Here is a 25423-nt window from a genome sequence, read left to right as displayed (position 1 = left end):
CTTTTTTTTGGGGGGGTGGGGTGGGAGACTGTCTATGCTCAGTTGAGCATATCCATAGCTCTTCATGAGGTGGAAGCAATCACATAAATTCCTAGGACTCATTAGGACTTCTGAGTATTTTTAGTTTGAGGTCAGTTCTTGAACAGGCCCATTTTTGAGCATCAGAAACATTTGGAGGGCTTTATTTCAGGTTTCTGTTTTATTCTGTGTGTAGCTCAGCTCTTATAGTTAAATAACCTGAGTCATTGTCTTAGTTTGCTATTGCTGTGACAAAACAAACAAACAAACAAAGAACCATGACCAAGGAAACTTATAAATGAAAGCATTTAATGAAGCTCATGATTTTTTTAGAGGTTTGGAGTCCATTCTGGCAGAGCAGAGGCATGGCAGGGGCAGGAGTGACTGGGAGTTCACCTCTGAGAGGCAGGAGGGAGAGAACACTAGGAATGGTGTGTGTCCTTTGAAACCTCAAAGCTCTTTGCCTAGTGATACATCTCTGTCAAGGTCACGCTTCCTACTCCTTCCTAAGTAGTTTTACCAGCTGGGGATCAAATATTTAACCACTAGCCAATGGGGGTCATTCTCATTCAAACCACCACGGTTAGTAATCTAGGTTGTCTTCTGTGATTTTTAAGTATTAAATATAAAATTGCCAGTTGCTTAGTACAAATAATCAAGTTTCTAAGAACTTTGGGCTAGCCTACTAAATGTTAAAATTAGTTGTATGATATGTTCTTGATCATGATAACTGACTGTCATCTTTGTGTTTTCTGAGATTCAAAGCCTGGGTGTAGTACAAATTCTAATTGGTCTTAATAATAAAAACCTGGAGCCAGATATTGAGGTAAATGCTGAAAAATCAGAGAAGCAGAGCAGCCAGCCACCAGAGAGACTTCTTACCTCTCCTGAATCCTCAGCCTGAAAGGGCCAAGCTCCTGTCTCCACCCCGCCTTATCACTTCCTATTTCTTCCTCCCAAGTGCTGGTATTAAAGGTGTGTGCCACCATTGCCTGGCCTCTAGTGGCTAGCTCCACACTCTGATCTTCAGGCAAGAGTTAAAGCACAAACAAAATATCCCCACACCTGGAAGCCTGAAAACACTGGTAAAACTCCAGTACCCTGCTGCCCCCAAACCCTGTGAACTGACAGCTTATTTTATCTTACCTGTTCACAAACCCCAGAGACCACCAAGGAGCGGCTTTCCGATGCAAGCACATGAGGGTCCTTTTATTGTCAGGTTCAACCTGGGCCACCGCACGGCAGATGGAAGGAAATGTGGCAGCGTCCACAAGCTCAGGTGTACAGAGTTTTTATAGGGAAAAATCAAAGCCAGGAATTGGCAATTTGGGATTGGGTAGAAGGGATATGGGGCAAGGTGATTTTTTTGAAACTATTGGTCTAGACTTTCTGCTAGAAACCACATTTGAAACTATTGGATTGTACTTTTTGTTGGGAAACCACAACCCGCTGAACAGGATTATCTGGACTGCTCAGGAGGATTATCTAGATAGCTTCAAGGGCCATAAACCGCAGACAGAATGTCTACAGGAGCATACTTCCCTCTATCTGTTGGAGTTGTCATGGCACATTCCTGAGGTCCTTCCTGGAACTGAGTACAGCAGGTGGTCTAAGATGGTGGCCCTACCCTAAGATGGGGTCTGTATTGCCTTCACAGTTTAATGTCTCTGAGCCTCAGCTTCCTCACCTATAAAATGAAATTATTGGTTAAACTTTAGTTGTGCAGCTAAACTTGCCATGCACTAAAGGATATTTATTTGCTTTTTTTTCCCCCTGGAGCTGAGGACCGAACCCAGGGCTTTGTGCTAGGCAAGCTCCCTACCACCGAGCTAAATCCCCAACCCCTTTATTTGCTTTTTAACATATAAAAATAGACAGGGCCATACAAGTTGGGCACTCACTCTTTTCTTTTCTCTCTCTTTTTTTAAAAACTTGGTTTCTTGCCGGGCCGTGGTGGCGCACGCCTTTAATCCCAGCACTCGGGAGGCAGAGCCAGGCGGATCTCTGTGAGTTCGAGGCCAGCCTGGGCTACCAAGTGAGCTCCAGGAAAGGCGCAAAGCTACACAGAGAAACCCTGTCTCGAAAAACCAAAAAAAAAAAGAAAAAGAAAAAAAGGTTTCTTTTTTCCTTTCTTTGTTCCTTCTTTCTTTCCTTCCTTCCTTCCTTCCTTCCTTCCTTCCTTCCTTCCTTCCTTCCTTCCTTCCTTCCTTCCTTCCTTCCTTCTCTCTCTCTCTCTCTCTCTCTCTCTCTCTTTCTTCTTTTAAAGAACTTATTTAAATTTATTTTATATGCATTGATGTGAAGGTGTCAGATCCCCTGGAACTGGACTTGTGAGCAGTTGTGAGCTGCCATGTGGGTGCTGGGAATTGAACTCGGGTCCTCTGGAAGAACAGCCAGTGCTCTTAACAATTGAGCCATCTCTCCAGCCCGGGTACTCACTCTTTATTAACTTTATTTAATTAAAAAATGGCATGCACAATAATGAGTTTTATTATAACATTCTCACACATGCATTCCATGTACTTAGAGTCTTTGGAAAGTATACTCAGGAGTGATAAAGCTGGATCATAAGATAGTTCTAGGTTTTGTTTTTATACCACCATACTGATTTTCATAGGGGCTATATACATTTACATTCCCTCCAGCAATGTATAGAGGGGATCCTCCTGCTAGTCTTTGCCAGTGTTAGTTTTTATTATTTGCTTGGTAAACCATTCTTTTTGGTATGAGATGGAATCAATGTAGTTTTGATTTTCCTTTCCCAGATGTGTAAAAATTCAGAATTAAAAAAAAATATATATGTATATAGTTGTTTTGTTTTTTTGAGACAGGGTTTCTCTGTGTAGTTTTGGTGACTGTCCTGGATCTCACTCTGTAGAACAGGCTGGCCTCAGACTCACAGAGATCCACTCGGCTCTGCCTCCTGAGTGCTGGGATCAAAGGCATGTGCCACCACTGCCTGGTCAGAATTTTAAATATATTTATTGGCAATTTGTACTACTACTTTTGAGAGCCATCCAGTTCACTTGAGAGCACTTTACTACTACTACTTTGCTTTTTTTTTTTTTTTTTTTTGATAACGGTTACCAAGCAGCCCAGCTTATATAATCCTTTAATAATAAATTGGTACATTTTGACAGTGCTTATTCTGGTGAATTAGAGTTCTCTTTATTTCATTAGAATAAGACATATTGACTTAAAAAATGTGTTTATCTGTTGGATGTGGTAGTGTACATCTTTAATCCTAGCTTTTGGGAGGCAGAGGCAGAGGCAGGTGGATCTCTGTGAGTTCAGGGCCAATCTGGTCTACACAGAGCATTCTGGACTCAGCTAGCCATGGCTACACAGTGAGACACTGTCTAAAAAAGCAAACAACAAAAAAGTGTACCTGTTAATGGTATCCATAAATAAAACTTTTAATTTATGAAAAATATGATTATATTAACTATAGAGATTTATCATTTCTCTAGCTTACAAAATAGTAGGATAAATAAAGGATTTTAAAATGCTTGTCATCTTTAGATACAGTGAAAATTTCAAAATCATAATTTAATAATCTTAATTTTATAGAAGTAGATATTAATTAGTAATTGCTGTGGAAATGGTTGTAAAATACTCACACTTAATAGTGTGAACTAGGGACTTATAAATTGATCAGAACTAGATTTCCAGTATTATTATTATGTAGTTAATATAGTATTTTTATACCTGAGACTTTTTTTTTCCAAGACAGGGTTTCTCTGTATAGATTCGGTGCCTCTGCTGGGATCAAAGGCGTGCCCCAGCAACGCCCAGCATACCTGAAACTTTTTAAAATGTGTATGAAAGCTTAGAAAAATTGACATTCAAGGATCTGTATTAGAAAATTTGTGTCAAAATTGAGGCCTAAAAACTTGAGCATAGTGGCTGGAAAGATGGTTTAGCAGTTGAGAGCACTGACTGCTCTCCCGGAGGACTCAGGTTCGATTCCCAACACCCACCTGGCAGCTCACAACTGCCTGTAACTCCAGTTCTCGTGTTTCTGGGGGCACCAGGAACACGAGTGGTGCATAGCTACACATGCAAGCAAAACACCCGCACACATAAAATAAAAATCCTCCACATTCTTAAAGTTAGCATGACTTAGTGATTATCGTGGAGACTCCTCCCTTCCTGGTTGGATAGTCCATTAAAGAAGGTGAGGTAGAAGGTGGGAGTGAGGAAGACTGGAAAGCTGCCACAGTGAAAAACCAAAGACCCCCCCCCCCCAAGATCACTATTCTGGATGTTTTTAAATGGCTTTATTATACTCAGGTGGAGCATAGCTTATGAAAATAACTTATAAATGTAAGGTAGATAGTTACATTTCTGCTAATTGGCATTATTTCCTTGAAAGCTCAAAGAACACAGCTTTAGTTGTGATGAAAGCAGCCAGGCATGTTCCCCTCATTTTCTTTTGAATTCGTGGTTTTTCTTACCTTTCAAATTTTCTGGTCTTCGTGCCAGATCATCCTTCCCATTGTTTAGGCTCAAAACTTACTCTCTTCATCCATCTTACTCCCTTCAGTGTTTTCACAGTTCCTTTCCTCAGCCTAGACACCAGTGTCTGTCACCAGGACTCTTCCAGTATCTTGTAAATTGATCTTTCTGTTTCTGCTTTTGCTTAAAGTCTATTTCAACACTGTTCAACATAGCTAGAGAGTGGCTCCTTGAAAAGGTCAGTTTATATCTCTCTTCTGCTCGTAAATCTCCAGGGGCTTCCTCAAAGCCCAAATCTCTATAGTTCTTTTTTGGGGGTGGGGGGCTTGAGGCAGGGTCTCACTATGTAGTTCTGGCTGTGCTGGAATTCACTATGCAGACCAGGCTGACCTTGAACTCACAGAGATCCACCTGTCTCCCAAATGCTGGGATTAAAAGTATGTGCCAATAGGACGGACATGCCTATAAGTCCTTATATAATGTGATTCCCTGAACCCTTGTTGAGTTCATCTCCTGGTGTCTCAGCCTTTATCATTCTTTTACAAACATAGTAGTCTCTGACATCCACACAAGCTCCTGCTTCAGGGTCTTTACACTTCTTCCTGTTTCTGCAGGTATCCATATGATTTATTTCCTTATTTCCTCTCAGTTGTTGGCTCATGGCCCCTGAACTAAGACCTTGATCACCCAATTGAAAGTAGCACTTTCTGGCCTCCTGCCTCTTTTAGCTTTTTCTGTAATATTTTTTGAGAGTTTATAGCCTTGTCCCATTCCACTTCTAGTTTGTTTGTCTCTGTTCTACCATTTTGTATGCTCCCCATCCCCCCAGATTGTTGCTTGTAGTTGAAATGACCACTCAGCTTCCTGTTCCTGCTACCATGCCTGCTTCATGTTGCTCTGCTTCCCCACCATAATGGACTTTTATCTCCCTGGAACCATAAGTCCAAATAAACTCATCCTATAAGTTGCCTTGATCATGGTATTTTATCACAGCAACAAAAAAGGAACTAATACAGAAGTCTCAGGACTAGTTTTCTTATCTCTTGCTGTGATAAAACCATAACCAAAATTGCCTTGGCAGGAAAAAGGGTTTATTTGGTGTGCACTTCCAAATCACAGTTCATCATCAGGGCAGGAATTCAAGTAGGAACCTGGAGGCAGGCTGAAGTAGAGACCATGGAAGAATGCTGCTTACTAACTTGCCCCTTATGACTTGCTCAGCTTGTTTTCTTAGACAACCAAGACTACTTGCATAGGGGTGGTACTGCCCTCAGTAAGCTGGGCCTTCCTATGTCAATCATTAATCAAGAAAATGCCCCATTGTGCCTGTAGGCCAGCCTGATGGAAGTGGTTCCTCAGTTGAGGTTCCTTTTCTTGAGTGACATATAGTTTGTATCAAGCTGACAAAAATCCAGCTAGCATAAACTGTTGTTTTTATCTAAATGGCAGTCATTCAATTTCACTGATAAAGATTCAGGAGCCAAATGCTGGAGTGAAAACCTGCTAGCTCAGAGAAGCAGAGAAAGCACTTGGCCTTCCTCCTTCACTTCCCAGCACCCAGTTCCTCTAGCCTCCTCAGGCACATACATGCAGACAAAACACTCATAAACATAGACTAAAAATAAAACAATAAGTAAAGTAGACAGTTCATTTGTGACTGAGCATGCCACCAGTACTTCTTGGCACTTTGATCAGTTGTGAGTTTCCATATTAACCACTGTCCACTGCATAGTTTTCTCTGATTTGATCTGAGATCTGAAAGCTTCACTAATCTGTGAGTAGAGAGATACAAATTAGCAATTTGATGCTATGTTCATTTAGCAAAGTAATAGTAACAGGTACATCCCTGGGTCATGTGTGCTTCCCAGCCATAGATTTACAGTACCAGGCAGTGTTTCTGCCTGTGTAGCAGCCCTTAAATCCAATGAAGAAACAATTGATTATTCCCATAATATTCATGCCACTATTGTATCCATGGGCATATGTTGCCTTGCCTGTCCCTATTGCAGTTCACAGGGTTCACAGCCGGGTAAGACTGTTGATGACCCCCCCTACCCCTAGCAGTCTTCATAACACCTTCTGTTACTATGAAAGCTAGCCTACAGGGAGGGAAGCTTTCTAGTCAGCATCAACTTATTTCTCCATGTCCTGTGACTAGTGTATATATTGTCTTAATTAATAGGAGCAAAGCAAATTTTAAAAACACTATTATTTTTATCTTTTTATTTTAAATTACAGGGTCTCATGTAACACAGCCTAGTCTAGAACTTTCTATGTAAATCTTGAGCTTCTGATGGTCCTGTCTATCTTCCAAGTGCTGGAATTTCAGGCATGCGCTACTGACAGCAGTTCTACATCCCCAGCATCACACACACGCACACACACACACACACGCACACACGCACACACACACACTCGCACACACACACGCACACACGCGCGCACACACACACACACACACTTCCCTAGGATTGGAGATTGAATCAGGATGTTCTTTTGTGATTGACAAATGCTTTACCAACTCCAAGTCATATGTGTATATTATTGTTATTTTGTTATTGTTGTTTTCTTGTTAATGGAGTCAAATCCAGGGTCTCTGTACTTGACAAATGATCTATCTCTATATTGTATCCTCAGCTCCTTTTGGATGTACATGTCCTTTAAAGAATTAGCATATCAAATCAAGTAAAACATTTCCTTTGGGATTTGATTGAGAATAAATGTTTCATTAATAACACTTTTAATGATTGGGTGTGGTGGCACATGCCTTTTAACCCCAGCACCAGGGAGACAGAGGCAGGCAGATCTCTGAGTTGAAGGTAAACCTGGTCTACATTGTGAGTTCTAGGACAGCCAGGACTGTATAGAAAGACACAGTCTCAAAACAAACCAGAATTTTAATGGCTATATTTTGCACGTTTATAATCTTGTGTCATCTTTTACTTAACATTTTCTCATTGTTTGCCAGTGTGATAGTATTTGAGAGGTTTCCTAGAGGATCACTTAAGCCCTGAAGTAAAGTCCAGCCTGGGCATTAGAAGAACCTGTCTCTGAGAGGAAATAATTTTAGGTGTTTAATGCAGTTATTAGTACCATTTTTTGAGCTGAGACAGATACTGCTCTGTTGAATTTACATAATCTTAAAAAGATTACATTTTGGTCAGATTTCATTTAGATTATATAGGTGGCTAAGATTTGTCTGTCAGAAATCGTTAAAACCTGGAGTTTGTCAGACTTTAATTTTTAATCTTTTTAGACATGTAGCAGTAGACTACCAACAATAAAAATAATCAGAAGAAACAGCTTAATAAATCAACAGAAGATTTTTATCCTGAAAATTAAGTTTATTTGACAAATATGGACATTAGTTTAATATACTCTCTAAAACAGACGTAAGCAGGGAATGATGGTTGAGTGTTGTTGAGAGTGAAGGGCCAATAGAAATCTAGACTTCTGGGAACAGGAAATAGAGTGACTTTCAGTAGCTGTTACCTGCCAGGAGCAGAGTTAGAGCAGAAGATTTGAAAAATGAGACATCTAGTTACAGTATCTACCATATTTAACAGTATACTTTAAAAGTATATACATCTTTTGAATTGGAATAGGTGTGCAAATTCAAATATTTTAGTGTTTTTTTTTTTCTTTAACTACCTGGTAAATATTTATTGAACTTCTTTTCTTAGAATTAACCATAACAGCCATGCATCCTACCATTCAGAAGGAAGAGTCAGGAGCATCAAGAGTTCAAAGTCAGCCGGGTGGCGGTGGCACAGGCCTTTAATCCCAGCACTCAGGAGGCAGAGCCAGGCAGATCTCTGTGAGTTTGAGGCCAGCCTGGTCTACAGAGCGAGTTCTAGGACAGGCACCAAAACTACGTGGAGAAACCCTGTCTCAAAAAACAAAAAAACAAAAAACAAACCAAACAAACAAAAGAAGAGTTCAAAGTCATATCATTGTATTGAGAGATAATATAGTATTTGAGGACATGAAATGTAGACATCCTTCTTGGTTAAAAGCCTGGTTTTGCTGCTTACTAGCTATTGGCTCAGGACAGATGTGATCATTGTTTTGTGCTATGAGCTCATGATGATGACATTCACCTTGTAGTGTGGTTAATGTGCATGAGCATAGTCTCTTTTCAGGGTGACACAAATATTCTGAACTGGTGTATGATAATAACTAAATCCTCTATAAATTTAATTAAGTTACTGGACTGTACATTTAAAATGTGAATTTTGATGTGTGAGTACTATTCCAGTAAAACTGTTTTTTGTTTTGTTTTGGTGTTTTTTTTTGTTTTTGTTTTTGTTTTTCCGAGACAGGGTTTCTCTGTGTAGCTTTGCACCTTTCCTGGAACTCACTATGTAGACCAGGCTGGCCTTGAACTCACAGAGATCCGCCTGGCTCTGCCTCCCGAGTGCTGGGATTAAAGGCGTGCACCACCACCGCTTGTTTTGTTTTTTTGAGACAGGTTCTCACACTGTGTAGCTCTGGTTGTTTTGAAACTTGCCATGTAGACCAGGCTGGCTTCAAACTCACAGAGATCTGCCTGCCTCTTACTGAGTGCTGGAATTAAAGGTGTGTGCCACCATACCTGACCAGTAAAGCTGATTTAAAACAGAAATGGGTTTCAAACTTACTTTGGAGTGATTCTTTTAGGTATTGAAGTTTTTATGGATGGAAGAATTAGCTTTTTTGTAGATAGAAGCCATGATACTAAGTTTAAAGGTTAGGACCCATACATATATTAATTTATTGTAATCTTCATTAAATTATTTTATTTTATGTATATGGGTTTTTTGCCTGAATGTATGTCTGTGTACCACTTTCTCACCTGATGCCCACATAGGCCAGAAGGCATCCAGATTCCCTGGAACTGGAGTTACAGATGGTTGTGAACCACTGTAGCTGAAGTTTTCCTGGTCCTACCAGGCTCCTGAGGTCCTATAGTCCCAAAGCCACTCAGAACCAAATGAACAAACAGAGGCTTAATGTTAAATTAGAACTGCTCGGCCATTAGCTCAGGCTAACCACTGACTAGCTTTTACACTTAAACTCAGCCCATTTTTGTTAATCTATATGTTGCCACGTTTTCTGTGGCTTTACCTGTGTGTCATTACATGCTGTTCCCTGGGCTGCAGGCTGGTGTCTCCCGACTCAGCCTTCCCCTTCCCAGAATTTTCCTTATTTGTTTTTCCCGCCTATACTTCTTGCCTGGCTACTGGCCAATCAGTGTTTCATTTATCAACCAATCAGAGCAACACATTTACGGCATACAGAACATCTCACAGCAAACCACCATGTGGGTACTGGGACTTGAACCTGAGTCCTGTAGTCAGCAACCAGTGTTCTTAACTGTTGAGCCATCTCTTCAGTCACAATTTATTGTAATCCTTAGCTATCAAGGCTTTTATAGTCCTCTTGTACACACATATCTGTATATCCATACTCATTAGACAAACTTCAAATATGGAAAAGATGTCACCTCCCCACTCCCGTAATCCTATGTCTTCTAAGTGATTTTCTTTTCTCTTACCTTTCAACCCAGTCAAACACTGTCTTATGAATAAGTAAACACATTTGAATTCTGGCTATGTTTGTAACTTTTTTAAAACACTTTTGTTTAGATCCTTGGATGCCCGCTGGACAGAAACTTGAAACTTGAGATCATCTTCATATCATAGCAGAGCCTCAACCTGTTCATTATTTGGGGAGGAGATAGCCCATGTGCTGTGGAGATGAGTGGGGAGCAGCAGCTGGATGCAGGTATTGGTTCTCTTAAATCCCTCCCCAGTGTGTAGATGCAGATTATTTGCCTTTGTTGCTTTGTCTACTGCTGACCTGGAAGCTCCTTGAAGTCATACATTTTTCATTGCTGTCTCTTGGGCCTGACAGAGAACCTGGCACTAGAGACTACAACTACTTTTTGCTAGGGGGAAAAAAAATTTTTTATGAACAGACCTCATTTTCTAAATAATTGCATTTTGCTGATTACTTTATAATTGTTTTTAAATACTTTGAATTCATAGGAAGTTGCAAAGATAGTGTCAACAGGTTCCATGCTCCCCTTCATTCAGTTTCTATTCTCTCATGCAACTTTAATATAAAATACAAAATTAGCATAAACTGCTTAGTTCTTTGTTATTTTTTTGTCATGTGTGTATCCTCCTGAACTGTCAAGATACATAACTCTTCTGTTACCATGAAGAGCTTCCTAGTTCTCTTTCTTATTACACTGTTTTTTAATTGCATTTTTTAAAAATTTAGTTTATGTACAGAAAAGTGAGGACCCCCCCACCCCTCAATGTTGGGAGTCCCACAAGCACACTAAGCTACACAACTATAAGGTACACGCAAAGGACCCAGCTCAGACCCACACTATGACCCCTTCTCGGTTGATCCTGTAGGTCGTGCTCTCATGGTGTCCTTGGCCCCTGTGGCTCCTACAATTCTTCCTCCCCATCTTCTGCAGGGTTCCCCGGCCCTGCCTAGTGTTTGGCTATGGGCCTCTGCATCTGCTCCTATCAGTTGCTGGATGGCACCCTCTGATTACAGTGGGGCTAGGTACTAATCTATGAGTACAGCAGAACATCATTAGGAATCATTGCATTGACTTGGTTTTGTTTTTTTGGGTTTTTTTTTGGCCATTTGTATTTGGTTCTGTCCTGGGTCTCTGGACTGTCCTGCCTCTGGTTCTTTGCCCTCCAGACAGTGCCAGGCATGGGCTCCCTCTCATGGCATGGGCCTCAAGTTGGACCAGTCATAGGTTGGCCACTCCATTGTGTACATCTTAACCAATAAGTTGGTAGTGAAACCTACTGGATCAATGGCTGAGTAAAATTATTGATAACTTTTGTCTTCAACAGCCTACATAGTACTTTCTAGTAATGTGAAAACTAGTCATATGAAGAAAGAAGCTTCTAGCTTCCCACTCTAAAACGATTTTGGGGTTAATCTTAAATTATGTATATGTATGTGATTATATATGGATTTGTACATGTGAGTGTAGTGCCCACAGAGGCCAGAGGGCATCAGGTCCCCTAGAACTGAATTTACAGGGAGTTGTGAGCTAGTTCATAAAAAGTGGAAGGGTAGGTCAGATACTGTAGAGCCTTTGCAGTCTTATGTGAGTGAAAGGTAAGAGATATATAGACAGGCCTTGCTCTATAGATAGCAATGGACATCATGAGAAATAGAGGTAGGATATGCCTCATTGAATTGTATGTCAGGGCTGAATAAAAAAGGAGGGGAACCAAAAGTAAGTTCACACTTTCTAGATGGAGTGAATATATTGGCAAGTAGTATTTTTACTCAGTTGCAGAATACTCAGAATCAGGTTCACAGTTTAAATTTGAAATGTCTATTAAGAATCCTACATGTTGGTATTAGATTCTATATTTGAGTCCAAAGTAATTTGAATAGTTTTATATTCACACTAGTTTCATAGGATCCATTTATGTAAACTTGGGGTTTGTTGTTTCCCCAGTTTCTTAGTTAGGGTTTCTGTTGCTGGGAAGAGACACCATGACCATGGCCACTCTTTATAAAGGAAAACCTTTAATTGGGGCTGGCTTACAGTTCAGAGGTTTAGTCCTTTATCATCATGGCAAGCAGCATGGCAGCACGCAGGAAGACATGGTGCTGGAGAGGCAGCTGAGAGTTCTGCATCTGGATCGATAGGCAGCAGGAAAAGAAAGAGAGAGCCACTAGGCCTAGCTTGAGTATTTGAGACCCCAAAGCCCATCCCCAGTGACATACTTCCTCCAACAAGGCCACACCTCCTCCAGCCTCCTAATCCCTGTCAAGTAGTAACACTTCCTAATGAACAAGCATCCAAATATATGAGCCTACAGGTTCATTCCTATTCAAACCACCACACCCAACAAGAGAGAATATATCGAGTGACTGTTATGTTGAATTGGCGCACAGTGCACTTAGGGAACTTGCCATTAAAACAGAAACTGCTTTTTTTGTTTGTGGGTTTTTTTGTTTTGTTTTGGTGTATGTGTAAAAATCAATGAATTTGTCCTACAGTAAGTTTGTTTATATACCTTGCATTTACTTGGAGATACAGTTTTTTGTTGTTGTTTTCTTTTGTAGATTCTGGGCCTGGTGCAGAAGAAGAATTCAGCTGGGAGGATTATCTAGAAGAGACAGGCTCCACCACAGTTCCCTATGCATCGTTTAAACATGTAGGCAACACCTCTTGACTTTTTTTTTTTAAATTGAGACAGGGTCTCACTATGTAACCCTGGCTGTCTTAGAACTTGCTGTATAGACCAGTCTGGCCTCAAATCTAGAAAGATCAACCTGCTTCATTCCCTGGTGCTGGGAATAAAGGTGTTTGCCACCATGCCTAGCTTACCCCTTTTCTTTTCATCTTTGTATTGTGTCTTAGTCACTCTCCTACTGCTATGACAAAGCACCATGACCAAGGCAACTTACCAAAGAAAGAATTTATTGGGATTTAGAGTTTCAGAGGTCCATGATTATCACAGTGGGGTGGCAGGCAGGCTGAGAGCTCATATTGTTGAGACAACAGCCATGAGGCAGAGAGAGAAATAACTGGGGACTGTGTAGGCTTTTGAAACGTTAAACCTACCCCCAGTGGCACACCTTTTCCAACAAGTCCATCTCCTAATCCTTCCCAAACACTTCCACCACTGGGATCTAGCCATTCAAATATGAACCTCTGGGGGCCGTTCTCATTCTAACTACCACATTCACCTCCCTGGCCCCATAGGCTCATAGCCATATCATAGTGAAAGTGCATTTAGTCTAACTTCAGAAGTCCCCATAGACCGGGCAGTGGTGGCACACGCCTTTAATCCCAGCACTCAGGAGGCAGAGGCAGAGGCAGGCGGAGCTCTGTGTGAGTTCCAGGCCAGTCTGGGCTGCAGAGCGAGTTCCAGGAAAGGTGCAAAGCTACATAGAGAAAACCAAAAAAAAAAAAAAAAAAAGAAAAAAAAAGAAAAAGAAAAAAGAAAGTTCCCATAGTCTTTGAGTTTCAAGACAGTTTAAAAGTCTAGTCTCTTCTGAGACTCAAGTCAGTCTCTTAATTATAACTACCTATAAAATCAAAAGGCAAATTACATACTTCTAATGTACAATAACAAGGAATATACTTTACCATTCCAAAAAGGGAGGAAAGAGGGCATAATGAGGAAATACTGGACCAAGTAAGACCAAAACCTAACAGGACAAATTCCAGACCTTGTTCTGATGTCAAAGGGCCTATATGGCTCTGCCCTTCCAGCTTTGCTGACTCCAACACACCTCTCTTTGGCTGGTGTCATTCTCTATTTGCAGCTCTCTTTGGAAGATATCCCATGGTTCGTTCTGGCATCTTCAGCATCTTAGGGTCTCCAGCACAGGCTTCACGTTCACAGCTTTATGACAGTGCTGTCTCTGGGCCTCCATACACCTGGCCCCAGTGGCTTTACTTAACCTCTGGGGGCTGGTGTTTCTCTGACCCTTTTATCCTTTATCCTTGACTCTAAAGCCGGAACTATGTGGCAGATGCTTCTAAGTTCTGCTGACACTTGGGATGGAACCTGACCCCCTGACCTCCTTCTTGAGTTACATTTTCCTAAGCTTTGATTTGCAGTTGATTTTTAGGAACAGATAATTCCCTAGGCCAGTGGTTCTCAACCTTCCTAATGCTGCAACCCTTTAATATAGTTCCTCATGCTGTGGTAACTGAAAGAATGATAGACAGCACTGGTTATTGGTGCTGGTTACTGTGTGGAAAGGTCACAAGGCACGGCCAGGACTACCCAGGATCAGAGCTTTATTAGGAGAAGGAGGGGTGGCAGGGGAGAAGAACCAGGCCTGGGAAAGGAGCATGTGTGCAGAGAGAGGGAAAGATGGTGGGGGGAAGAGGGAGCAGAACAGAGAGAGGGTGGTGCCTGTGTCCTGCTCTTTAAGGGTTCCCGGTGAACATGCACAGGCAGGCTTACAGAGCTACACCATGCATGTGCTGATTGCGTGACCACGTCATGCACGCACACTGATGATGTAAGATGCAAGACCCGCTGCTTAACTCCTGAACTGCGCATGTGCGGTCATGCAGCTGGAGTCAGGGCAGAATTCTAAGAGTAATCCAAACCAATAAAATTATTTTTGTTGCTACTTCATAACTGTAATTTTGCTACTGTATGAATAGTAAATATCTGATCTGCAGGACATCTGATCTGCCACCCCTGTGAAATGGCGACACACGCCCCAAAGGACTGAGAACTGCTGCCTTAGGCCTTTTCTTTTCACAAGTTTTAGGGTTAGCTGGATGAGGCCTTGCCCCGAGGGCACTACTCCCTTTAGTCCATTTCTCCTTATTTTTTTCAGCACAAGCCATGGCTCCAACATGAAATTTCCTGGTGCCCTTTCTCCTCAAACAAGTTACAGACTCAGTATTAGGCTGTCTTGAACTCTCTTCTGCCAATGAAATTAGTCCACAACACTTAAAGTTAGCTCGGAAGACTCCTAGGACAAGGACAAAATGTAGCCAGCCACATTTTTGTCAAAATATCCTAAGAATGGTCTCTATCCCAGTTGATAACATTGTTCCCCCCTGAAATCTCTGGAATTGGGCCTCTCAGTGCTGTTGTCTTTTAAATTCTTAGGAGGAGACTTGGTTAATCCCTGTTTATAGCATTCAACCACTTTCCTAGTCTAAAGCCACAAGCTCTCCCCTAGTCCACGAAATAGCATGGTCAGGCCTGTTATGGCCTCACACTACTCCCTGGTACTGTTTTCTGCATAAGTGAACTCAGAATTATTTTAAGTTAGGATATTTGAAAAAATTTAAATGATTTTTCCCTTTTCTTTCTTCCTGCTACCCTCATCAAGAAAATCTGACCATTTTACTTGTGTGTGTGTGTGTTGGGCGGGGGGGAGACAAAATACACTGATATAAATGTAGGAAAACATTAAAATGAAATCCATTGTTTAATATACCAATAAAACATAAAAAAAAACAAAACCACACCTGGAGCTGGGACGATGGCTCAGTCAATACAATGTTTAATGTACAAGTATGAGGACCTCAATTCAGATTTCCAGAACCCACATAAAAAGTCAGGCATGGCCGCACACTGTAATCCCAGTGCTGGGCAGGTGGGTGATTAAAAATGCAGAGTTAACACTATAAAAAAGCAAGTTTTGGGTTGTGGGGATGCTTTTTGATGATGGACAATATCTTTTACACATCCAGTTTTGTAGGCTTTTAAATTGGGGGTGGAAGGGATAGTGTGGAGAGAAAGGAAGATTGGGTAGGATTATTTTTAAATTTAGGGCTCATTAAGGAAATAGTATAATAATGGAAAAAGCAATTATCTAATAATGTGGTTCTGTGTTCAGAATATTTTATTTTTCACAAAATTTCCCTGGCATTGTAAATGAGGATTGAGATATTGCATAATACCTGTAAATAAATGTGCCAAACCCACAAGCTAAGGTGCTCTCTGTCTGAGCTCAGTGTTCTCCAAGGAGAAATTAAGCTCCTAAGCTACATAGGGGCCACTTGGGAGATGGAGGTCTTCTATTGAATAGTAGACAGAGGCAGACCAATCTCTATCAGTAGTACTAATTCTTTTTTTTTTTTTTTAAAGATTTATTTATTTATTATATATACAATGTTGTCTGCATGTGTGCCTGCAGGCCAGAAGGGGGCATCAGATCTCATTACAGATGGCTGTGAGCCACCATGTGGGTGCTGGAAATTGAACTCAGGACCTCTGGAAGAACAGCCAGTGCTCCTAACCTCTGAGCCATCTCTCCAGCCCACTAATTCTTAAAATTAGAGAAAAAGACTTATTTCATTTTGTTCAGTGGAGCCCCTGACTGAGGCATTGCAGGAGCTGCGAGGCCATGGGTGGTAGGAGAGGGGGCCTGTGCTCTTAGAATTGAAACTCTTGCTTCCTTGGTTTTTGAACTTTGAACTCTGAAATTCTTATTGGCAAGAATCAGTCATGGCCCCACAGATTTGATTGAGTCAGTTTAAGGGCTGAATGACTTCCAAAGCCCTGGCTCCAGGAAATTTCCTGCATGTCGGGGGTAGTGGTTTCCTTGAAAATATAAAAGAGAGTCTTCAGAAGGAACTGATAGTCAACATGCTCTATCTTGAATCTTGAGAACCATCAGTTCTTAGTGTTGTCTAGACCTACCCTAGAGTAACAGTGTGAAATCTTTTTGGGCATGTGTTAGATTTTTTGAGTGAAAAAAAAAAAAAAAAAACTTTTGAAGGTGAACTTCACATTATTATATACATAGTTTTCTTAACTATAGATTTATTTTTAAAAAAGCAACAACATGGGACTTTGTTTCTTTGGCTCATTTCAGGACTTCACTTTCATTTTCCAATGATTTTGACATTTCCATTTGCTTTTCAAATTTCTATTACATTTTTACTTACTTGTGTGCATGGATTTATGTGGGTGTGCCACAGTGCATGCCTGGGGTTCAGAGGACAGCTTGCAGTTCTCTCAGAGTTGAACTCAGGTCATCAAGCTTAGTGGCAGGGACCTTTATATCTCATCGATCCCTTTGTCATATCCAGAGTCTCCTCCAGTTATCATTCTTTCTTCTTTCATGAACTTGACTCTTTTAAAGAATATATATTACATGTCAGTTATTTTGTGCAGTATTTCTCAGTTTGGATTCCCCACCCCCCCCACGATTAAACTGAGTATATACAGATATGTCAAGCATGCCAAAGGAAATAAAGTCCTTTTCTTGTATGGTGTCAGGCAAGTATATGCAGTTGCAGTATTGATGTTTTAGGAGTTATATTACGGTGATAAATTTAAAGTGATATGTGTCAGTTTTCTTCATTATAGTATTACCGTTTTGCCTTTTGCAGTTGATAAGAATCTTATAGAGTGATCCTTTGAGATTATGCAAATATTGTTTTTTATCATAGTAGTTTTAGTATCAATAATTCTTGTTTGCTGTGCTTATTTATATGATTTTTGTCTGATGACAGTTATTTTTGTTCCATTTTTTTGTTTGTTTTTTTTTTTTTTTTTTTAGATAAGTTTCATTATGTAGTCCAGGCAGCCTTGGTGCTTATGATCCTCCTGCTTCTTTCTCTTGAGTGCTGGAACTGTAGTTGGGAACCACCTGCCCATTTTTTCCTGTATTTATCTTTTGTTTTCAACTGTGACCATTGAGAGATTCTTTTAGCTATCTTTTGTTTCCTTCTAACATGCCCCCATACCTTTTTGATTATTTCTGTTTGACATCACAAGACATTTCAGGCTCTACTTCATTTTTATTTTTCCAGAATTGTAACCAGTAGTTTCTCTATGATCCCTTGCCCTTGTTTATTGGAAGATGATATGTAAAAATTACGATTTGGGACTAAATTTGCTTACTTATATATTTGTAGTCCTCTGAGTTCGGAGTTAAGGAATACATGCACTCATGTCCATGTCTATAATGCTTTCCTATCAGTTGTCATATTCTTATTTAGATACTTCTGGTTCCAGTCCAGAATGACAGGATACACTCCAGTCCACCCCCACCCCCACCCCCATTTTGGTGAGATTAGATATTGTGTGTGTGTGTGTGGTTTCTTTCTTTTCTTTTTCTTTCTTTCTTTTTTTTTTTTTTGTTTTTTTGTTTTTTTGTTTTTTTGTTTTTTGAGATGGTTTCTCTGTGTAGCTTTGCGACTTTCCTGAACTCACTCTGTAGCCCAGGCTGGCCTTGAACTCACAGAGATCTGCCTGCCTCTGCCTCCCGAGTGCTGGATTTAAAGTGTGCACCACCACCACCACTGCCCAGCCTGTGTGGTTTCTTGAGACAGGGTTTCTCTGTAATAGCCCTAGCTGTACTGGAACTCACTCTGTAGACCAGGCTAGCCTTGAATTACAGAGATCCACCTGGCTCTGCCTCCCAAATGCTGGGATTAAAGGTGTGCGCCAGAATGTCCACTCTTGCACTTTTTTAAAATTTGTAACTTCTCCCACAGTGATTGCTGTTATCCACAGTGCGTTATATACTTAATTTTAATGTACTTAAGAATTGCTAACCCATACCTTTGTCACTATATAATTTTTCATCTGAATTGGAACATTTTATTAAAATAGCTGAGAGAAGCATGAACTTTGACACTGGAGATATGGCTTCCTACATATTGTGTGTAATATTACTAATGCTACTGATTTATTACCTTCATAGCTTTTTTTCCCTCTTATAGTTTCCTAAAGTTTTTCTTGTTGTTGTTGAATGATGTAGAAATCACTCCTGAAGACAAGTTTAAGGATACGAAAATGTGACTGTTTAGTAATGTATATGCTTTCTAGAAGATACTTTCTGTAATCATAATGTGGGACAGATCCCTGTAGCTACTTTTGTTTTGTTTAGATCACTGTTATGAGTTAGACTTGGAATTTTTCAGGTTTCCTTTGAGAAGATTTTATAGGCATTTAGTGATTCAGAAATGTTAGATCTTTAAAAAAAGAATTTGGGCAGAGAAACACTCATATAATACATTTGTCTGGTGCCTAATAACATTTCTTTCTTCAGGTGGACATACGTTTGCAAAATGGCTTTGCTCCTGGGATGAAGCTGGAGGTAGCTGTGAAAAAAGATCCCGAAACTTACTGGGTTGCCACTGTTGTTACTGCCTGTGAGCAGTTACTCCTACTCCGTTATGAAGGCTATGGGGAAGACCGGAAAGCAGACTTCTGGTGTGATATCAGGAAGGCTGGCCTCTACCCCATTGGGTGGTGTGAGCAGAATAAGAAGACCCTTGAAGCTCCAGAAGGTAGTAAAAGATTTCCTTTCAAGGTGTGATGGGATAGTGCTGTAAGAAAATTTAGATTGGCCAGTTTTGAGGCTTATCAGGCTATTCCTACATAGATGTACACAGCTTTTTAGGCTAGCCTCTCCCCCCCCCCCTTTTGGTTTTTGAAGACAGGGTTTCTCTGTGTAGTCCTGGCTGTCCCAAAACTCATTGTAAATTAGGCTGGCCTTGAACTCACAGAGATCCGCCTGCCTCTGCCTCCTAAGTGCTGAGATTAAAGGCGTGTACCATCACTGCCAGGCAAAAGCTAACATTTTTAATTAAAAATTAATAAGGAGTAACAGTTCATTTCCCTGTTTTTAAAGTGAATCATATTATCTATAATTTATCTTATTTTCACTTTAGTTTTTTTTTTTTTTAACTGTGGGTATGTGTGCCTGTGCGTGCGTGCGCATGTATATAGGGATGCCCCACTGAAGCCAGAAGGGAGTGTCAGATCTCCTAGAACTGGAGTTAGACAATTGAGAGCTGCTGTGTAAGTGTTGGGTCCTCTAAAAGAACAGTTAGTTCTCTTAACTGCTAAGCCATCTCTCCAGCCCCCTCTCCCAATTAAAATTTTTGTTGTTTTGAGACAGGATTTGGCTAAGCTATGCTTTTATAAACTGTGTAGCCCAGGCTGGCCTTCAACTTGCTGTCCTCCTGCCTCTCCTTCCTGAGTAGCTGGGCTTCCAGGCATGTACTACCAGGTTTTTGTTTGGCCAGGCCACACTTTTTATGGTTTCCCATTGGCCTGTCTCTCTCTGCTCTGGTGAGGGTTGTGCCCTGAGGCCTAGTCTTTCTAGATCTTCCTGTGACTAAGGCTTCTTCAGAGGCCAGCTCATCTGAGTGGAATGAACCTTGTTCTTCTATAATCAGAGAAAGGCCAGAAGAGAGGGTCAGATCCCCTGAGATTGGAGTTACAGCTGCTTGTGAGCAGCCATGTGGGTGCTGAGACTTGAACCTGGGTCTTCTGGAAGAGTAGTCAGTGCTCTTAACTGCTGAGCCTCTGTTTTATTTATTATTTATTTTTATATATTTATATATCTAATATATATTTATTTTTAATAATATTTATTATTTATCTCCAGCCTCTGTTTTATTTATTATTTATTGTTTATTTTTAAGTTATAAGACATTGTCTCATATAGCTCTAGTTGGCTTCAGTTTGCTATGTATCATAGGTGACCTTGCTCATCCTCCTTACTCTACCTTATGAATGCTGGCATTCCAAGCATTTGCTACCAGACCTCATGCAGTGTTGGGGGCTCAAGCCCAGTGCTTTGTGCCCTCCAGGCAAGCACTCTACCAAATGAGCCTCTGGTCCTGCATTTCCCTATTATTTTTTTTTCCCCTCTCTAAACCATTCAGTTTTTTTGATGGCCATCAAGACCATAATTTCTCATCCTTACAGACTGAGGCTGTCTCAGTTTGGGTCTTGGAGATCTGGTTGTTGTTTTTTGCTTTGTTTTGTTTTTTGTTGTTCTGAGGATTGAACCTAGGGCTTTATACATGTGATTAAAGAGGGCTTCTTCCTAGATAGATCCTAGTCCTTGTTCTTTTGAGACAACAACTCACAGTGTAGCTGAGATTGGCCTCAAACTCATCATCATCATGAGAGCTAAGGTCACAGGCATATGCCACCGTACCTGACCTGATTGAAGGCCAGATTGATAGACTCAACCCCCTTACCACCTTTTATGTGGAGAACAGAGTCTAACTCTTTTTAGTCTAGGGGACTCTTGAACTTGAAAACCTCCTGCCTTAATCTTCCCACATAGCAGATTTCAGGCCTGTGATACCATTCCCAAGTTCTGTTTTTATTTTTCTCTCTCCTTATAAGTAATCTTACAAATTATATTACAAACTTTTTTTTCCTTTAGTCAGGGTCTCACTCTATAGCACAAGCTAACCTCAAACTTGGCAAGCCTCATTGCCTCAACCCTCCAAATGTTGGGATTATAGGTACATGGCTATATCAACTAAAATGAGCCAACTGAAATTCTGTTCCAGGAAGATACCCTACTTAGAGTAGGCCATCAGTTAAATTGGAGAGAAATACAAAAGACCAAGAAAGAAAGAAAAGAAAGAAGGAAGGAAGGAAGGAAGGAAGAGAAAGAAAGATTTTAAAAGGGAAAAGAAGCTGGAGAGGTGGCTTGGTAGTTTAGTACTTAGAGCAGTGGCTGCTTTTGCAGAGAACCTGGGTTTGATTCCCAGTACCTACATGGTAGCTCATAACTCTAATATTAGGAGATCTAGTTCCCTCTTCTGACTTCTGTGGACACCGGGAATACATTTGGTACATAGACATATACATAGGCAAAACATTCTTGTATTTAAAATAAAGTAACAAAATGTAAAATAAACAAACAAATAAATAAATAAAAAATTTTAAGAGGAGGAGATAAAGATGGAAGAGAGATTGCCGATTCAAGAAAACAAGTGACATTTTATATTTATAACTTCTTTCTTTGATTTAGTTTCAGATTTACAAGAAAGTTGTAAGAATAGTATAAAAAATTCATGCTGACTTTTTGTGAAGTTTTCCCAAATGTTGATATTTTTCCACATTTGCTCTGTCCTTTCTATCCACACAGGCTTCTTTTAAAGAACTTGGGAGTTGACTTTAAGCATGATGCCTTTTTCACTCATAGAAACTTTAATGTATTTCTAAAATAAGACATTCATGAGCAGTATACTAGAATATCAAAATCAAGAAAGTAAATCTGGGGGTTGGGGATTTAGCTCAGTGGTAGAGGGCTTGCCTAGCAAAGGCCCTGGGTTCAGTCCTCAGCTGGGGGGCGGGGGGGAGAAGGAAAGTAAATCTGGTAAAATGCTATTATTTAGTCTTCAGACTTTCTGTCCTTTTATTAATTATGCTAACATTTTTAGAAAAAAAGGAAATCTCTCAGTCACATGCTGTTCTCTGCTGTCATGCATGTGTCAAGAACAAGTTTCCATCTAAGCCAGACCATGATGGCACACGCCTTTAATCCCAGCCCTCTGGAGACAGAATCAGGCAGATAGATCTCTGAGGCCAGCCTGGTCTACAGAGCGAGTTCCAGGGCAGCCAGGGCTACACAGAGAAGCCCTGTCTTGGAAAAAAAAAAAAAAAAAAGTTTCCTTTAATGTGGACTAGGTCCTCACACTTTGTCTTTTGTAACTTGGGCATCTTTTAGGGGCTAGATAGGCTAGGTTTTCCAGTAGTGCTCACTGTGTTCTAATCTCGGGAATATTTGCAATTCTCTAGTTCTGTTTCTGGTCTGGGAGCCAGGCCAGAATCATCTGGCATTTTGTTGTTGTATCTCGTTAGCTTTTTTAGTCTTTCTTTATTTTGACATTTTTGAAAAGTACTGTGTCGGATCTCCCCCAACTTTGGTCTGTCTTATGCATCCCTTAATTTAGGTTGTGTGATTTTCATAGGACAAATGAAGAAATTCTTTACGTTCAGTGTGTATTCTGTCTCAAGATTATGCTTTTAATCTGTTCTCTGCTGCTGCTGCTGCTGCTAACATTCCTCACTTAAGAAATACAGTGAAAGAGAGAATGAGAGGATTTTATAGCTATCCAAGATGAACTTCTGGTCAAAAAACCCTGTACAAATTATTAGGAATTTGAGGGATATTGTTCCCATGAGCCTTTCATAAGGAATCCACTAAAGAGTGAGGTTCAGCCCGTGCAGTGGGGGCACACACCTTTAATCTTACCACTCAGGAGGCAGAGACAGGCAAATATCTGAGTTCGAGGCCAGCCTGGTCTACATAGTGAGTTCCAGGACAGCCAGGGCTATACGAGAAACTGTCTTCAAACTGCCCTCCTCCCAAAAAAGAATGAGGTTCAGAAAACCAAATGAATGATTTTTATTATTATAAAGAGACACTTGATACATATAAAAATACAATGAAGATAGAGTATCATTGCTAAAAAACAAATGGGGCAGTGGAGGAGAGCATGTGAATAGTGGTATAAGCTTAGTATTTGGGGGTTTATTTTTACTTTTTAAGATTTATTTATTTTATGTGTATAAGTGTTTTTGCCAGCATATGTGTCTCTGTACCATGTGTGTTCCTGGTACCTTCAGAAGTCAGAAGAAGGCATTGAATGGATCCCCTGGGACTGGAGTTCTGTATGATGAGCCATTGTGTGGGTGCTAGGAAACATACTGGAGTCCTGCAAGAGCAGTAAGAACTCTTAACTGCTGAGCCATCTCTCCAGCTCTGTTTTCTTTATTGCCATGTAATTAATCAGTTACTTTTAAGTTGTTAACTGGAAGTAAAAGAATGTTACCTGAGATGAAATATTGAAGGAGACAAGAAAAAAAGAGGTTAAACATATCCAAGTTCAGTATTGTTTAGAGAGAAAAAGGAAATAAATGTGTAGCAGGCTTTCTTGGATTGCCAGTCCCCACCAAATCATGACATGGACTAATTATGAATGCTTTAACTTTGGCTTGTTTCTAGCTAGATTTTTTTTCTTTAACTTAAATTAATCCATTTCTATTAATATGTGTGCTGCTGTGAGGCTTGTTTACCTCATCTAGATACTATTCATCCTGCTTTCCTGCTTCCGGTGTGTTTGCTGGCTGGCCCCCCTTTTCTCTCTGCCTGCCAGCACCACCTAGCCTTCCTCTGCCTGGCTATTGGCCGTTCAGCTTTTGTTTGACCAATCAGGTGCCTTAGTCAGGCAAGGTGAAACAACAACACATCTTTACATAGTTAAATAAATGCACCTTAAATCAATGCAACACATCTTTGCATAGTTAAATAATTATTCTACAGTACAAACAAATGCAACTCATCTTTACATAGTTTAACAAATATTCTGTTTCACAACATAAATAAGAAACTCATCCCCAAATAGAAAGGACTAATGTTATTGTATAAAGATGTTGTGAGCTAAACATGGTAGCACATGTCTCTAGTCTCTACACCCAGTTAGCAGAGGCAAGAAGGATGTGAATGTGAGACCACTTTGAGCTACATAGTGAGATTTTGTATAAAAGTTCAAAAAATATTTTTTAAGCTATTTGTATAGGGCTTGGGAAGATGGCTTAGCTGGTAGGATTACTTGTAAAAGTGAAAGAACCTGGGTTCAAATTCCCAGTGCCCATGTTAAAACCAGGCCCATAAATCTAGAGTTTTGGGGCAGAGACAAGCAAGTCCTATAAGCTTGATAACTAGTCAGCCTGGCTAAAATAGTGTTTCAGGTTTGATTATAGATTGTATTTGTAAAAAAAGTTGAATGATATGTTATGTCCTCCTCTGATATCTGTATGCATACTTATGGGGTCTTGCCGCATACACCACACACTGAATTATATAGATAAATAAATGTATTAGCATAAAAGTAAGCAGTAAAAAATACAAACCTATCTAAATATCAAGACATTGGTTTAAAGAGAGAAAGTGTATATTCAAATAGAAATCACATAGTAAAATGACATTCATATACAAGTAATTCATTTAACATTTAGTAATATGACAAATCCAAGGACACTGTGTCAATAAGAACAACAAATGGGCTTACTCTTCCATTAAAAGCAAAAAATTAGATTGGCTTATGAAGCATAACTCACATTTGTTTTAAATGTGGGAATTTCTTTTCTTCTTTTTTTTTTTATTTAAATTTATTTCTTTATTACACATAGTGTTCTGCCTGCATGTATACCTGCAGGCCAGAAGAGGGCACCCGATCTCATTACCGATGGTTGTGAGCCACCATGTGGGTGCTGGGAATTGAACTCAGGCCCTCTGAAAGAGCAGCCAGTGCTCTTAAGCACTGAGCCATCTCTTCAGCCCCAGCAGAGATTTCTAAAGAGTCAGACAAATAAAGGGATGGACAAAGGTGTACAGACAAGTACGAATAGCAAAAAAGCCAGAAGTTTCAGTCTTAATATGTGACAGATAAAATTTAGGTGAGGAAACAATAGGAAAAAAAAAGAGAGGGTATTTTATGCTGAGTGGTACAGTCAGCAATAAGAAGAATCATCTTCTTGTATATCTAATGTAGCCAAGGAGTGACCCACCACTTGGCCTACCAACTCAGAATATGTGTACACACACACACACACACACACACACACACACACACACACACACTTTTTAAGGCAGGGGGTTGGTTAATGGTTAGGCACTTGCTGCTCAAGCATGAAATTATGAAAACTGG

The 25423-nt window shown here is 40.2% G+C and overlaps 1 protein-coding gene across 4 annotated transcripts in view; it reads left to right on the top strand.

Annotated features, from left to right (window-relative positions):
• Sfmbt1 (Scm like with four mbt domains 1) overlaps nucleotides 1–25423 on the top strand; it is a 127232-nt gene that overhangs the window by 61603 nt on the left and 40206 nt on the right. For all 4 annotated transcript variants that reach the window (XM_028891298.2, XM_028891301.2, XM_028891297.2 and 1 more), the window contains exons 3-5: nucleotides 10104–10242; nucleotides 12577–12668; nucleotides 19003–19243. In XM_028891298.2, the coding sequence (XP_028747131.1) occupies nucleotides 10215–10242; nucleotides 12577–12668; nucleotides 19003–19243 (361 nt within the window). In that variant the 5' untranslated portion in view covers nucleotides 10104–10214. The remainder of the gene's footprint in view (nucleotides 1–10103; nucleotides 10243–12576; nucleotides 12669–19002; nucleotides 19244–25423) is intronic.

Source organism: Peromyscus leucopus, chromosome 9 (assembly GCF_004664715.2).
Source record: "Peromyscus leucopus breed LL Stock chromosome 9, UCI_PerLeu_2.1, whole genome shotgun sequence".
Classification (NCBI taxonomy): Eukaryota; Metazoa; Chordata; class Mammalia; order Rodentia; family Cricetidae; genus Peromyscus; species Peromyscus leucopus.
The sequence above is the reverse complement of the archived record's forward strand: the minus strand, read 5'-3'. Positions and strand labels throughout refer to the sequence as shown.